Source organism: Phascolarctos cinereus, unplaced genomic scaffold (assembly GCF_003287225.1).
Source record: "Phascolarctos cinereus isolate Bilbo 61053 unplaced genomic scaffold, phaCin_HiC Scaffold_1;HRSCAF=81, whole genome shotgun sequence".
Taxonomy (NCBI): domain Eukaryota; kingdom Metazoa; phylum Chordata; class Mammalia; order Diprotodontia; family Phascolarctidae; genus Phascolarctos; species Phascolarctos cinereus.
The window spans coordinates 128,598,864-128,615,393 of NW_027555514.1; the positions used below are offsets into that span (position 1 = coordinate 128,598,864).

The window sequence follows — 16,530 nt, forward strand, 5'->3', positions numbered from 1 at the left end:
CTCTATGATGATTATATGAAAATTTATGCGTTATTAAGCTTTCTTAGTGTTGGATAGCAGGGGGTCAGCCTATACAGTGATGTAAGATATTAATGAGGTGTTGTTGGGCAACTTGAAGGTAAAGAAGCTGAAGCGTCCAGAAAGATGAGGCAGCGCAAACAATGGGGCTTAAGGAAGCAATTAACTCTTACTTTGGCCTTTTAATATAAGGACATAATAGGATATTGGAAGGTGGAATGTTTTTCTAGGAGCAGCTATGTTACCTTCGATATGGTAATTCAAGGAAGAGTTAACATAGTACCTTTTTGAAAGAAAAGTGCTAATGAGCACGAATTGATCTCTCCCCCCCCCCCCAAAATAGCTTATCTTTCTATAAATCTTGAGGGTTTACAAAGCACTTGGTATACATTATTTCATTCATATAACAACTCTCTGCTGAGGTAGATAAGGCAGATATTACCTATGTCTTATATATAGAAGAGGAAGCTGAGACTTGGAGAAAGGACACAGCTTACTGTTGCTCACACTGCCATACGTGTGGGCCTTGAGACCGTGTCACTCCAGATGTCAGGTACAGTGCTTTTTGCACCATGCTGCGCTGCTGAGAACAGTATTAGCAACTTGACAGAGACTGAGTCATGAAGTTTTATTAATTGCCTGGAGCATGAGGGATGTTGACTCATTTATTTAGTTCCCTTCTTGCTTTGGTCTTTTCTTATCTGCTGACCTCATCTGGGATTATCATCTGAAAGGACAGGGAGAGGTAAAAACATCCATTTTCAGTTTTTATGAACAAGCATTTATTAATCTCCTAATATGTTCTGTACTGGGCGTTAGAGATTTTTTAAAAAATAAGTTTCTTCTCTCAAAGAACTTAGATTCTGCTTTGGAGAAGAATATAAGATGTGTCCAGATAAATAAGAAGATATTGTGAATGAAGAGGTGAAGGTGAATCACAGCATTTTAGAGTCTTGGAAGGGCCCTCAGATGTCACCAAATCTAACCTATACCTGAACAGAAATCTTCTGCTTGAAGACATTCAGAGAGAGGGCACTCACTCCTTATTCCAGCTGCTCATTCCAATTGTGTATAGCTCTCATTCCTGGAGGGCTTTTTCATATGTTAAAAAAAGTATATTCATTGCTTTTAATTCTGTCTTCTGAAGCAAAATAAAATCAGCCAAATCCTTCTTAACTACCCTGCAAATAGTTGGAGGTAGCTATCATGATCTCCCTACCACATGTGAATACCATTTTTTGTTCAGGATGAACTTCGATAGTTCCTTCAACTGCCTCTCAGGCTGCATGGTTTCCAATGGCATTTCCAATTCCAATCCAATTTAGTCCTGGTTGTCTTCTCATTTGAAAATGTTCATGGCACCCAGAACTGAACAGTTGTTCTTGTTTAGTTGTTTCGGTTGTGTCAGATTCTTTGTGACCCCATTTTTGGGGTTTCCTTGGCGAAGACACTGGAATGGTTTACCGTTTCTTTCTCCAGCCCATTTTACAGATGAGGAAATTGAGGCAAGCAGGGTTGAGTGACTTTCCAAAGGTCACACAGCTAGTAGGTGTTTGTGGCTGGATTTGAACTTAGGAAGATGAGCTTTCCTGACTCCAGGCCCACCTTTCTATCCACTGTGGCACCTAGCTACCCTCAACTCACTGCAGCAGTGCTAATTGAAATTCATCGTTCTCTCTCTCTCTCTCTCTCTCTCTCTCTCTCTCTCTCTCTCTCTCTCTCTCTCTCTCTCTCTTTTTTTACTGAGAGACAGTTGGGGTTAAGTGACTTGCCCAGGGTCACACAGCTAGTACGTGTCAAGTGTCTGCTCTGAGACCAGATTTGAACACAGATTCCTCTGACTCCAAGGCCAGTGCTCTATCCAGTGTGCCACCTAGCTGCCCCTTCATTGTTCAGATAGACATTATCTATTTTTCTTGTATAGGTACATTATCCCCTTAAATTCTGGTGTACCATGTCAAAAGTTCTTAATATTTAGAATGTTATGAGAAAGCAATCCAATCCCTGTCGCCCGGAGCTTGACATGTGAGTTGTGTAATCTTATGTGGGTGCCCTCTCCACCAGTGAAGCAAAATCAAAGCCCGTAAGAAGCATATTCCTGCATAGTTGTTCACATCCTTTCCTCAAGTTTCCATAGAGTGTCCACCTAATATGCTCCTAGCATCCTTCACCTAGGCCTTTTAACATTTTGTGCATACTACTTAAATAATTGGACTGACTGTAATACTTTACTTTTACTGGGAGCACACCTCCTTTTTTTGTCATACTGGTCTCAATGAAATATTTTATTCAAGTTCTCACATATAAATAATCATTGACAATATGGGGCATCTCTTCTTTGCCTTTTGGGTTGTATTTAGTTTCAGTTGTGAAATTTACCATTACATAGCAAATCAAGTATATGTACATATATGTATATAAATAAATCAAGTGCCTTGGAATTTTACTATAAAATTGTCCTTGGGGTCCATTCCCTGTCGCTCATTACTGTTTGTAGAGGGACTAGCTTATAACAATGGAGCATTTTCATACATGAGTAAATGAGAGAAATATCCTTTGGATAGGACATAATAATCTAGAATTAATACCACATTTTGCTTTCTAAGTAGGGTTGAGATTCTTGTATGCCATATACGACATATACCAGACAAACACAATGTCAGAAAATACCTTTGCTCATCAGATTGTTCTCTAATAGGCCTCTTAATTTGAAGTGGAAACAGTAGACAACTTTTATCATAGCAAAATGGGAAATATAACTAACTAAGGTCAAATCACTTTCCTTCAGCCCATCCTGCTAGACGTGATTGGAACTCATGCTTTTTCTGGCTTGCAGACTCATCCTAAAAGCTCACTAAAGATGCACTTGGAACAGAGCTATTATAAACATCATAATACACTATTTTATAAATTTTCCCCACCTTGAATTTTTGTTTTCAGGATGGTTGGACCCCAATTCATGCTGCTGTGGATTCTGGTAATGTGGATGGCCTGAAGCTCCTTATGTACTATAGGGTACCTGATAATGGAAACCTTATGTGTGATATGGAGCCCCATTCAGGCATTTTTGACTTGGATTGCAGAGAGGAGAATTCTGACTGTCAAGCCAAGCCTGTTGTTCCTACAGATCTCATCAACCATGCTGACAAAGAAGGCTGGACTGCTGCCCACATAGCTGCATCAAAAGGCCTTAAGGTGTGTTCACTTAAGCCCGCTTCTCTTAGACGCAAGTGAGTTGTTGGGAATAAAATATTCATACATGTTTATATTAAATAATTAGAGGGGGTGTTTTTGAGGGTTACTATTAGGAGTTAAAGAAAATTTCCCTTCTTGGCATCCAACAGACATTTATGGAGGTGGGAACATGGAGGAAAGGGAATAAGAAGCAGAGCCCTTCCTTAAATCTCCTCCTCTTCTTGGAATTTGTGGGTAGAGTTTTCAGTAGGAAATGTGTGGGCTATTTGGAAATATTTCTTAATGTTCATAACGTAGGAAAAAATACCCAAATCAGACTGACAATAGGATTATGATGTGGCCAAATAGAAGGATTCCCCTTGGGTTGGAGGCTTGTATTTTCCTTCCTTCTCATTCCTTCACTTTCTGGTTGTGTTTCTGAGCAGTTACATACCTTTCCTGGGATTCAGTAAAAATGTAGATAATCTTCCTTCCCAGGTGAGTTGGTATTATCATGGGAAGTTCCATGAGCAATTTGGAAGAAAAGCAGTGGTTTAGTTTAAGGTGTTGGTATTAGTTGATAGCAGTCCATTCTTTAGTCATTCTTTAAGATCAAAAGTCATGCAAATGGTGGATAGTCAGTAAATGCCCAAAGAATTGAATGTAAAATAATTCAACTGTGTAAATGTCAGAAGAGCCAAATGAAGTTTTTGGAGGAGGGAATTAGTATGAAAATACATATTGATTCAGTGGTGATGATCAGTTCTACTCACATGCAGCATTTTCTACAAGTCTGTGAATGCTCCTTCATTAGAGGGTTACTGTATTTGTAGTCTTGGGGGCAGAATTTTAAAACTATTGTTGTTCACTAGTTTTAGTCATGTCTGACTCTTTGTGATCCTATTTGGCAGTTTCTTGATAGAGATAATGGTTTGCCATTTCCTTCTCCAGTTTGTTTTATAGATGAGGAAACTGAGGCATGCAGGGTTAAGTGATTTGTCCAGGGTCACACAGCTAGCAGGTGTCCAAGGTCAGATGTGAACTCCAGGAAGATGAGTCTTCTGACTGGAGGCCATGCACTCTATCCACTGTGCCACCTATTACTATTGCATAAATCTTCAGATGCTGATACATAATAACTCTTTTACTGTGAAATATTTCTACTTCGATATCAGGGATTCTTATCTTTTGGGGGGATGGAGTCGGGGATAGGTCCTGACCCCATTTTATAGTCTGCTGAGACCTCTGAGCCCTTTCTCAGAACAAATGTTTTTTAAATTCATAGGAGTATAAAAGTATATCTATCTTGTAATAACTATGTAACACAATTTGTAAGACAGAGAAAGGAAGGATATAAATAGTAGAGTCTGAAGACCATAAAGCATAAAAGTTTGAAGCACCATAAAATTTCAGAGTTGGCAGGAGCCTTGGTGATCATTTCACAAATGAGAAAGCTGAGGTCCAACAAGGTTCTAACTTGCCTGACATCACAGTGGCAGAGCTGGAGCTAGAACTTTGCCTCTTTCCATAGTGATTTCCATCGATTCTCTCTGCCTTCCATGTTGATTTAACCCCTTAGGGGGAAAGTATAAACACACTGCCCCTCCTGGAAAAAATTCTGACTGCGTCGAAGTGAGGAAGCTTTATCAGATCAAGAATAATTTATCTATAACTAAGTGCCATTCTTCTGGAAAAATTAAATATCTTACATTTCTGACTAGGAATAACTAAAATATTTTAGTTGGATAGCATGGGCAAGTTGAGAACATTATTTTTCTGTGTAGCATGCATTCTTTCATATCTATCAGATCTTATGCTTTAAACCCAAGAGCAGATTTTCAGGTGATTTAGTCTCTAAGTTACTCTCCGCTCCTCTCTTTTGAGCCATTTTTTGCGGTTCTTGGGGTAAAGCTATGGATATACCAAATAACATGATGTTTGGTAATAGGAGTACTCTCCTAATATTTGGACCATTTCTATTGTATATAGATTGCTGATCTGATGATGGCATCCTTCACCTCACTTAAATGGAAAGGAGGCACAGCTGTGTGATTATATGTTTAATTACTAGTACTCTGATAGCATCATTTCTAGCAAGAGAAGCAGGTTGGGCAGATGCTTTAGAGTTTTAACGTCTCCATTGAGGAAGTTATTGGTACATTTTGTACCTTCTGATTTGCTAGTATGTTTCCTGATGTCAAACCACGGATTGGAGATCTCAAGATTCCATTTTGCCAAATTCACTTTCATCTTCTCAGTCTTGGGTCCTCAGACTTCCAGTGCCTCAGAGATGTGGTAGATAGAACAGTGTACTTGGAGTTAGAAAGACATGAGATCAAATCTGTCCTTAGATACTTATTAGCTGTATGACCATGGGAAAATCACTTAACCTTTGCCTACTTTAGTTTCCTGAACTGTAAATATGAGGATAAAAATAGCACCTATCTCCCAGGGTTGTTTTGGGGGTCAAATTAGATAATATTTGTAAAGCATCTAACACATAGTAGGCACTTAATAAATACTTGTTTCCTTCCTTTCTTCCTTCTTCATTCCTCTCTTGTTTCTACTGATCACTTACTCTTCTAAACTCACCTTTTTTAGCTTTACATAACAGTTTTTAAAAATTCTCCCATCTCTGAACATATTCCATCCCTTTTGCTCTTCTTCCTCTGACTTCCTTATTCAGCTTGACTCCATGGATACTCTTCTCAATTCCATGATCTTCTCCATCTCTCCTATTACTCCTTTGCAGAGATCTCTCCACTCTTGTGGTTTCAGTCAGCTGCTCAATGCTGATGAGTCCCGGATCTTTGTATATCTAGAGCTAAATCTGATTCATGCTTCAAACATACATTTCCAGTTGTCTAGAGAGAACTCTAGGCTTAGCCTGTTGTTACCTCAGACCCAATGTGCCCAAAACAAAATTCATCGTTTTTCAAAACCCTATCCAACAAGGCAGCACCCTACTCTAACTTCCAGCTTTCTGCCAAAGAGGGCATTGTTGTTGGGTTTTTTTTTCCAGCCTTCCAAGCTAGAAACCTTGAAGGACTAGTAATAGTGGGCATTTTTAGAATGCCTTACAAAATGCTTTACATTAGTTATTTCATTTCATTCAGTTCTCTGAGTATAAGCAGTTTGGTATGGTGTAGAAAGAGTAGCCAAACTAAGGTTCTGGAGACTTGAGTTTGAATTTTGGCTCTGCCACTAACTAGCTGTCTTTCACTTCTCTGCATACCAGTTTACTTTTCTGAAAAAACTAAGGGGTTGGATTAGATGACTCTAAGGTTTTTTTCCAGCTCTAAAAAGCTGTGAATTTATATTTTGGATTCTGCAGATAAGGAAATTGAGGCACAAAGACATTCTGTGCCTAGAGTGCATTCCCTCCTGGTCTCCACCTCATAGACTCCCTAATGTCCTTGAAAAGTAGGTTTAAGTGATATCTTCTACATGAATCTATGGCATCTTCCCCTAAAAAAATTACCACATGTTTATCGTGCATACATTTTGCATGTACATATATATATATATATATATATATGCTGTCTCCCCAATAGAATGGAAACTCCTTAAGAGCAGGGACTTTTTCGTTGTTGCACCCCAGTACCTAGAAGATATGGTAGTAAGCATTTAATAAATGCTTAATGATGAGAAGAGATGAAATGCCTTGTGGAATTGATAAGACCAGTAAGTGGCAGAGGCAGGATCTACACCCAGATTTTCTGACTCCATAGCCAATGTTCTTTCTACTATGCTATAGCTTTCTATCCTTTGACTTTCCTCTTTCTTTTATCCTTTACATTCAGCCTTGTCTCCAAACATTCTTACTGTTCCCTTATAATACATCTTGGACCCACTTCTCCCTTTGCATTCTGGATCTTTTTTCTATCTTTTATCTCTTAGTAGAATGCAAAGTTGCTGATGGTAGGGACTGCTCTTTATTTTCTTTTTGTCTTTCTATCCCCAGGACCTATTACAGTGCTTGGCACATAGTAGGCATTTAATAAATACTTGTCAGATGCTTATCAAATTGAATTAAACCAGCTTAGACCAGCCTTTCACTGCATGTCTAAATTGCTAGAGCAGCCCACTAGCAGACCTCACGGGTTTTTTGTCTTCTCCCTTCCACCCCATCCTCCAGATCACTGATAACCTAAGATTTATTAACCATTGTTTCACTGTGTTGCTCTTCTCCTCTAGAAGCAGCTGCTGGTACGTTACCTTACGTAGAACTGGGGCTCAATAAATATGTTTTTGAATTGAGTGTGTGGTTGTTTCTGTTGCCTTGTGTACTGAGTCCACACTTCTCTGTGCGGTCATTAAAAATCCTCTGTAATTTGTCCCCATACTATCTTTTTAAATTTATTTCCACTACTGCACAATGTTATACCTGGAGTCAAGAAGACCTGAGTTAAACAGTCTTCAGAGTGACCCTGGACAAGTCATTTAGCCTCCCTCAGTTTTCTTATATGTAAAAACAGGGATAATAATAGCTAGCTCCCAGTGTAGTTGTAAGAATAAAATGAAATGGTGGCTATAAAGGACTTTTCAAACTTTAAGCATTATATAAAATTAGTAATAATAATATCATCGTCATCATCACTTTTCATCTTCTTAAGTGTAAAGTATTTCTGACTGATGAACGTACAGCAATTTGTACGACCTGTGATTGGCAGTGAGCCTGACACAATGACTTCAAACACATCTCTTCTGGAAAAAAAAGAAAAGAAAAATCTACATTAAAAAAATGGTCTTCTCTGCATGTTGTGCTTATTTACATATTCACACCTTTGCTTTAGAATCTGTCACCACCTGCAATGCTATCCCCTTCCTGTCCACTGAAATCCTAACCTGTAATGCAAATCCTGCTTCTCCTATGTAACGGTTACCAACTATTTGAGTCTACACTGACTTCCTCTTACTTTCTTAAACTCCTGTAATGAATCAGGGTCTGAAGTTTAGCTCATGTGTTTTTTTTTCCCATTTCATGTGTCAGCATTGTTTTTCCAACTAAATCATAATATTGTGAGGGCAGATAGATACCTTGTGGTATTTTTGTATATCCAGTAGAGCCAGGAGAGGTGTTGGACAACTAGATGATGCAGTGGATAGAATCAGGAAGACTCATCTTCCTGAGTTTAAATATGACCTCAGACATTTACTAGCTGTGTGACCCTGGACAAGTCACTTAACCCTGTTGGCCTCAGTTTCCTCATTTATAAAATGATCTGGAGAAGGAAATGGAAACTGCTTTATTATTCTTGCCAAGAAAACCTCAAATGAGGTCATGAAGAGTTGGAGATGGCTGAAAAACAACACTTGGTAGATGACAGTTGATGACAATAACAGGTTTTAAAATTTGAATGTGTTTCCATCTCTACCACTGACTTTTTAAGCTGTATCTGATCAATAAATTAACAAGAAACTTTTAATGAATTAACTTATTATAAGAACTAAGCTCTGGGGTACAAAGAAAGGCAAAATCAGCCCCTTGCCCTCAAAAAATGTGGATTCTAATGAGAGAATAACATGTAAATAGAAGGCACATAAAAGATAAATAGAGAAAAGATAAAATATAAGCATAGAGGGTAAAGCTTTAGCCGCAGGGAGAGAGCAAGGTATTTATCCCTCTCTGACTGTTTCTCAGACTGTAGTGAGATCTCTTCAACCTACTAGAATTTTATAAAAATGAAAGTTAATCACTTTTAAACCTAAAGATGTTAAGGTCCTCGTATAAAGGTTCATCTTCCATTCTTTTCATTTGCATTTTGAAAGGACACCACTCAGGACTATCTTCAGCCTTAAATATTAATTAAGCAGCTATGATATACAGATGGGCAGCTAGGTGGCAGAGTGGATTTAGCACCAGGCCTAAGTTTTGAAGACCTGAGTTCAAATCCAGTTGCAGACACTACCTCTGTGACCCTGGGCAAGTCACTTTATCCTGTTTGCTTCAGTTTCCTCATCTGTAAAATGAACTGGAGAAGGAAATGATGAACCGCTCCAGTGTCTTTGGGCAGCCAGGGAGCGCAGTGGATAGTACTGAGCGTGGAATCAGGAAGACTCATCTTCCTGAGTTCAAATCTGTCTGCAGACACTTACTAGCTATGTGTTGCTACAGTACCACAGAACTAGGGAGTTCTGCCTGGAATCTTCATTTGCTTTCTTCACTTCCATTTTCTCATAAATAAATTAGTAATTATTGTCATTTAATCTTTTTTTTAATCACTTGACACCTGAGAGACTTTTCTTGCCAAATTCATTTGATCCAGTAATTCACATCACAGTGAAGTGCCCCTTGCCTTCTCACCTGCAGCCTTTGTTGGCACTGCCTTAATCTGCATATTTTGGCAAACTAGACATGAGAGATTATCACAGTGACTTGCTGCAAGCAACCAGCATTTCTCTTGGGAACATAGCTTCAGCTAATTTCATTAGACTAGCAAGTAATTGAGCTCTTGTCATTGCAGAACTGCCTAGAAATCTTATGTAGCCACGGTGGACTTGAGGCTGAAAAGAGAGATAAGTGCAATCGGACTGTGCATGATGTTGCTACTGATGACTGCAAACATCTCCTAGAGAACTTGAGTGAGTGACACCTTATAGATTTCTCACAATGAAATATTTATAATCCTGGAGCCTAGGAGAGAATGGAAAGGATATTGATTCAACCACAGTTTTCTTGTATGCTTCTTATTCCCTGAATAGGTTGTTTGAACCCTAAGTAATACAAAACTATTTCATTGATTTTTAAATACGGCAATTGCTTTCCATTTTGAAATTATAAAATGACTATTAGAGTATTATAAAATGACTATTAGAATAAATTCCTGCTGTTCATGTGGGCTAGGTGTTGGGTTTTTTTCCCAGTAATCTAAAAATTGACATCAACATAAGTAACTACTACTTTTTATTTCTTCTTTCTATTTAGATTTCTAAATAAACGTTTGGGTTTGTAGTGTGACAGCAACTTGTCACTGACTCAGTTTGGGCAAGTTGCTTGTCTAAGCCTCAGTTTCCTCATCTTTAGAATGAAAGGGTTGGACTAGATAATCTCTAAAGTCCCTAACAGGAATACATGAAGGAACTGTGATCTCAACAAGCAGAGTCCCAGTGTGGAAACTCCCTCCACCTATGTTCCTCAGAACCAGTTTTTGATTTAATAAATATATCCCTAGGGAATTGCCTTCAAAGGTGAGAAGTTAAGTGACTTGACCAAAGTCTCTTAACTGTCAACATTTATTTAGTTACTTATTTTAATTATTTAATTTTATTTAACATGATTATTTAGGCTCTTTCATGCCAACGTTATACTTGCATACCAATAGTTAGCTATTTTCTGGATTGCTTGGTTCTGTATTTTTTTTCTTTAATCTACACAGTATGGAATAAGATCTTAATCTTTTGTAATTGCCCTCCTAATGTTTGTCATATCCCTGTCAATCATAAGCATCTGTAATTTTTGTCTAATTTCTGTAATTTAGCAGCAGCCCAAACTAATGACCTCATGCTTTTGTCTTCACCCTAAGCATATAGGCTTTTGTTCTTTTGTTCCTTTAGAGAGTAAGAGATGAGGTCAAACATATTCAATGTGATAAGGCTATAGCTATTCAGTGATGCAGAATGAGGAAAGGAAATTCAAAAGTATAATATCTTTACAAATTATAACCATATAAATAATGACCAATGACTAACACAACTGACAAAATAGTCAGAAAATAAGAAGGCATGTAATCAAATAAGATGAGTTTGATATTACTTTGTTGGTGTTAATTTTCAGTTTCATTAAGCTAGAAACTGTGAAAGTTTGATTTTTAAATATAGTTTTAAAATCTTTTTTGTGTGTTTTTCAAGGTTTATGTCCTAGTGTTAAGTGTGTAATAAAACATTTCAAGAAAAGAGGGCTTTGTCTTGTTAAAGAGAAATCGTATAAAATACATAAAAATAAACTACTTTACTTGGGAACTAGTTATGGGGAGAGAATGCAAGACTCTCATTTTTAAATTTTTAGTTTTGCTATTAGGAAAACTTTGCTTAACATATTTTTGAAATCTAGATTTCTAGGCCCTATACATTTATGTCATTGTTCATCTTTAGAAGCTGAGTAAGCTTTTTATATAAATAGTAATCTTTATTCAGAAACAATGATTCTTTATTCATATGTCAGCTCTTTAGTAAGTATAGTAGAAAGCTCACCTAAGAAAGAAAATGGAAAATAGGGAAACCACCATTTGACTATTTAATAACTTATTCTTGATACTTTAAAAAGTCATTATTTAAATTATGCCATATGAAAAGCAAATTAAGTCAGTAAGTATTCACTGAGCACTTCCCATATACCTTGTACTGTATTGTGGGAGAATTACAAAGGAAAAACAAAAGGCAGGAAACTTTTGACCTCAAATCATACAATCCATTTGGGAATAATCAATGTGCAAAAACTAAAACATAAAGCCAACAGTCGGTACACACAATGCAGTACAGTAAAAACTAAATTAAGAGTGAGGAGATGGCAGAGACAGGCATTGATCCAAGGTTATGGTAGAGTGAATCTAGGATCACTGGGAGAAGTGAGTTTTGAATAAGGTCAGACAAATGGGTCAGTGGAACAGAGGAGAAAGGGAATTCTGAGCGAGGAAAACAAGGGTGAGCAAAAGGAAGCTATTAGCTAGTTGTTTGTATGGAAGGTGGCAAGTGGTTTGGCCTAGGGTTGTAGCAGAAAGGGAGTTATTGTAGGGCTGTTGAAGAATAATAAAGTGATATGAGGTCAGAGAGGTGAAAGGGGCCAGTTGATGGAAGAGTGAGAATTGCGGGTTTCGAATCCTAGATTTAATATGATCATCAAAGGAAAGCCATTGTAGATTATATATTGAGAGGCAGAAGTATAGATGAAGGTGGTGTTTGAAGAAAATTGTTTAGGTATTTCTATAGGATAGATTAGAATGAGGAGAGATTGGAAGTGAGGAGATATTATCAAAAAGCTATTGTAGCAATTTGGCTATGAGGTAATAGAACACTCAATTTAGGGGGCAAAGTGGGGAGAAAAAAGCAAATCTGGGAGGAAAAAATCTGTATAGACAATGCCTTCAGCTATAACATGAAAGGAGTAAGATTAATCCCTAAGTTTATGAGTCTTTTGAGTTCAGAAGGATGGATGTTAATAGAGAAAATGAGTAATGTGAAATTGTGAAAGATGATGATCCCCTTTAGAAATATTGCAAGATAGTCCACAGGTAGACTTTTGTAGGCAACTGTAAGTCAAATAACAGTATAATCAATCAATAAATATTTATTAAGTACCTACTATGGGCCAGACACTGTGCTAAATAAAAGCAAGAGATATAAAAAGAGGCAAAAGACAGTCCCTGCCCTCAAGAAGCTTACAATATAACAGGGGAGACAATATGCAAACAAATATATGCAAAGCAAGCCATATACAGGGTAAATAGAGAATAATTATCAGAGGAAAGACACTAGAATTAAGAGGGTTTGGGAATAACAGAGAATACCGTATAATGAGGCAGGAGATCTGAGTCCTTGTTCCCTTCCTCAGTTTCTTGTTTGTGCTGTCTTGGCAAGCAATTTAAACTCTTCCCTAAAAGAATGCGAATAATACGTGTCTGAACCCTGAGATCTGTGCTAGATTCTGTTTTGAAATTCCTTCCAGCTCTAAGATTTATGATTTTGTGACTGGAACGAGGTGAAATGATGAGGAAGACAATATAGATGAGTCATCTGAATGTAAGTAGTGGTGTGTCCTATAGATTTAAGTATAGGAGAAGTAAGTCTAGAGAGAAAGTTTTAAAGGGAAGAAGGCAACCACAGTATACATAGTTCCATATAAATTAATTGAAAAATGAATAAATAAATTGAATAATAATTGAACAGTATTTAAAACCTTGTGATAGCTAAATTTTTTTGAATGATCACTTTTATTAAGACTCCGTCTTTTTCACTGTTATTTTTTCCTCTCTCATATTTTGTCTTTACATTCTCTGATTGTCTTAACAGATGCTCTTAAAATACTTTTAAGGATCTCAATTAGTGAAAAACAGCCAGCCAACTATGCTGCTGATGACTTTGAAACAGAAAACACAATATGTGCTTTAAATATCCACAAACAGACAACATGGGATGATCTTTCGAAAGCAGTGAGTCAGGCTCTGACAAACCATTTCCAGGCAATCTCTTCTGATGGATGGAGAAGTCTGGAGAACTTGACGTTTAATAACGCTACTGAATCCAGCATCGGCCTAAATCTGAACAGCATCCAATCCATCAAGCTAGGTAGCTGAAGTCTTGCAACAAGAAAAAAAAGTTAAATCTGGGGCCTCCTTGGTATCTGTGGGGTGTGTGAAGTACAGTGCGTAATTTGTTAATTAAGTATATTCAATGCCTGTTTAGGGCAGCTGCTAGCTTGTATGATATATGTCAGCTACATAAAGTAGCTTCTTCATGTTAAAGATGGTTTTTATGCCTCAAATGATACTTAAATACTAACAGTTTTTGAAGCTTTGCAGTGTATTTGCTTTTGTAGCTAATTGTAAACCAAAAAAATCACATTATAGATGCCATCTTATAAACCTGAGAACAAAGTCTCAAAATGTAGCTCCAATTTTAGATTTTGAGGAGGTTCGTGGTGGAAGTAGGGTTCTGGAATTGGAGTCTGGAAGACCTGGGTTCAAAATCTGCCTCTGAACACCTCTTTTGGTTTGCCCATATTCTTGTACAGCCATTCATGCACCAGAGTGAGTGCTCTTCCGATCCCTTTACCTCTGGCTATTAACTCTAGCCACAACCATTTATGCTCCATCTGACTGAAGTTATGGAGCTGCCATTATTAGCATCCCCTATCCAGCAGTAATTGATGGGGCAGAAAATAATAGTGCATTACTCTAAGCACTGTCTAAGACTTGAGGGTCAGCTCATTCAGTGAATATTGAGTCTTGAGATATCAGGAAGCTGAAGGAACCCAACTTAGTGACAATGTCATCGCCTAAAACCTTGTGAGGTGCGGATGTCATTTGCCTAGCACTTGAGTTTATTTTTGTATAACTAAGAACTTAATTATTAACCTGCCTTCAGATGTCAAATGGATTCATAAATTTGACTACATGGTAAGTAATAATAATTGATGATGAAAACAATAATACATTTTCCCTTTAACATTTATTTTATTTTATTTTTTCAACCAGGAAATATGTCATGGTCAACAGGCCAGATTTTGCCTCAATCACCATGGGATTTTATGAGGAAAAATAAAGCTGACCATATTACTGTGTTTTTGTCAGGTAAAGGCTCTTGACACAAATTGAATGGTTGAAAAATGTTTCCTACATGACTGTTTTTGCAGCAATTTGTTAATAAATCAAAAAGCATTTATTAATTGCCAGTTACATACCAGGAACTGACTGGGATACAAATATGAAAGTAACATAGTCCCTGCCCTCAGGGAGCTTACACTGCCCTCAGGGAGCTTTTAATCTGAGTTTTTATATTATATCTGACATGTTTCTTGTGGCTCTGCTGTGGAAAGGGAGCATCTGAGATATTTAGTTAAAAGAAAGCAAAGAGGAAAAGCCTGCAGTCCTGAGACCTGTGCTTTACTCTTTAGTTCTGATTACAGTAAAACTTCTTTCATTTGGGATCATTAGAGGAAGAACAATAGGTCATGAATCATAGAACATATTCTTAGAAATACCATTTGTTTTTACCTCCATACATATATGTACTAAGATTAATGACATTTTCAAATATATAATACTTTATAGTATCATTCATAAGTTAATTTTTAAAATGCAATTCATAATAATATACCACATTTAGTTGCTTTTGTTTATGTCTAAGGTACATGGCATATAGTAGATATTTGATAACTGTTGATTGGTAAGCAATAAGCATTAATTACTAGACTCCAAAAAGTGAAAGCACACTGATAAAATCATTAATTTCTTGAGCCTTAAAGCAGCTCCTCATTTCAGAGTAGATTCTTCATTAAGACTTTAAATAATCAAAGAATCAGAAATACACTTCAGATTCATTATAAATTTCAGAGTTCTGCTTAGTGAAACTTCATTATGTTTCTTTAAAAAACATCACCAAAATAAACAAATATTCTGTAAGACTGTCCTGAAATAGGATTGGTATTTAACCTTACGCCCTTACATCAAAGGAGCAGAAGAACCATTATGAAAACCATGAAGAAAATTAGTGTTGAACTCCCCATCTGTGTGGCAGATCCTGAACTCAGACCTCCTGATGGATCAGCAGTACTTGTTATGAAATCAACATTGTCTGATATAAGGAAGCTCGGTAGCACTGTAGAGTGAATGCTAGACTTTGAGTTGGGGTGACTTTATTTCAAACCTGACCTCAGAAACTTACTGGCTGTGCGACCCTGGGCAAGTAAATCATCCTCTCCTTCTCTCAGTTTCCCTACCCTATAAAATGGGATTAACAGTAGCACCTACATCACAGGGTTGCTGAGAGAATGTATGTAAAGTGCTTCACAATGGTATGATGATGTGCTTCTTTTATGTATATGTATACACACACACACACACACACACACCACACACACACATATTTGGGTACCACTTTTGTTTGGGAAACATTTAAAGTCTCGTGTACTTCACCTAGTAATTTTTTTATGTCAAGAAAGAATTGCTATCCCTGCTATGTATTATTTCTCAAAGGACCTCAAGAAGGCTGCCTCAGCAGTGTGACTTATGCATCCATGATCCCTCTCCAGATCCTACAAAACTACCTCCGACTGGTAGGTATGCTACACAATGTCATGTACAGAGTTCTAGTACTCAGCTTCTGTTACCAATGAAAGCATCTTGGAGTCAGAAGGCATGGTGTTAAATTTCAGTACCGACATTTAGTAGCTGTGTGATCAAAGGCAAGCCACTGCATGTCTCAGAGCCTCGGTTTCCTCATCTGTAAAATGGGTGTACTAATACTTCAGTGTCCTACCTCATAGGACTATTTTAAGGGAAGTGCTTGATAAACTTTAAAATGTTGCAAAAATGTGCATTATTATTTTCACACTGCTCAGTTACATGGTCAGTCAATAAACATTAAGTGGCTCAGATTCTTATAATCTAGCCAATAGCTCACTAATATTCAGGCTCCTAATAAACCTTGTCTTTGGCTGGAAAAAAAACCATTAAGTGTCTATTATGTGTCAGGCACCGTGCTGAGCACTGGGGATACAAAGAAAGGCAAGAGGCAGTCCCTGCCTCACACTGTAATGAGGGAGGCAACATGAAGACATCTATGTACAAACAAGTTATAGACAGGATAAATTGGAAGTAATCAACAGAAGCAAGGCACTAG

At 37.3% G+C, this 16,530-nt stretch overlaps 1 protein-coding gene across 3 annotated transcripts in view; it reads left to right on the forward strand.

Annotated features, from left to right (window-relative positions):
- The window catches only part of CTTNBP2 (cortactin binding protein 2), a 193,285-nt gene that overhangs the window by 107,773 nt on the left and 68,982 nt on the right, over nucleotides 1–16,530 (forward strand). For all 3 annotated transcript variants that reach the window (XM_020976040.2, XM_078154098.1, XM_078154100.1), the window contains 5 exons: nucleotides 2,959–3,213; nucleotides 9,660–9,777; nucleotides 13,201–13,476; nucleotides 14,385–14,480; nucleotides 15,885–15,964. In XM_020976040.2, the coding sequence (XP_020831699.1) occupies nucleotides 2,959–3,213; nucleotides 9,660–9,777; nucleotides 13,201–13,476; nucleotides 14,385–14,480; nucleotides 15,885–15,964 (825 nt within the window). The remainder of the gene's footprint in view (nucleotides 1–2,958; nucleotides 3,214–9,659; nucleotides 9,778–13,200; nucleotides 13,477–14,384; nucleotides 14,481–15,884; nucleotides 15,965–16,530) is intronic.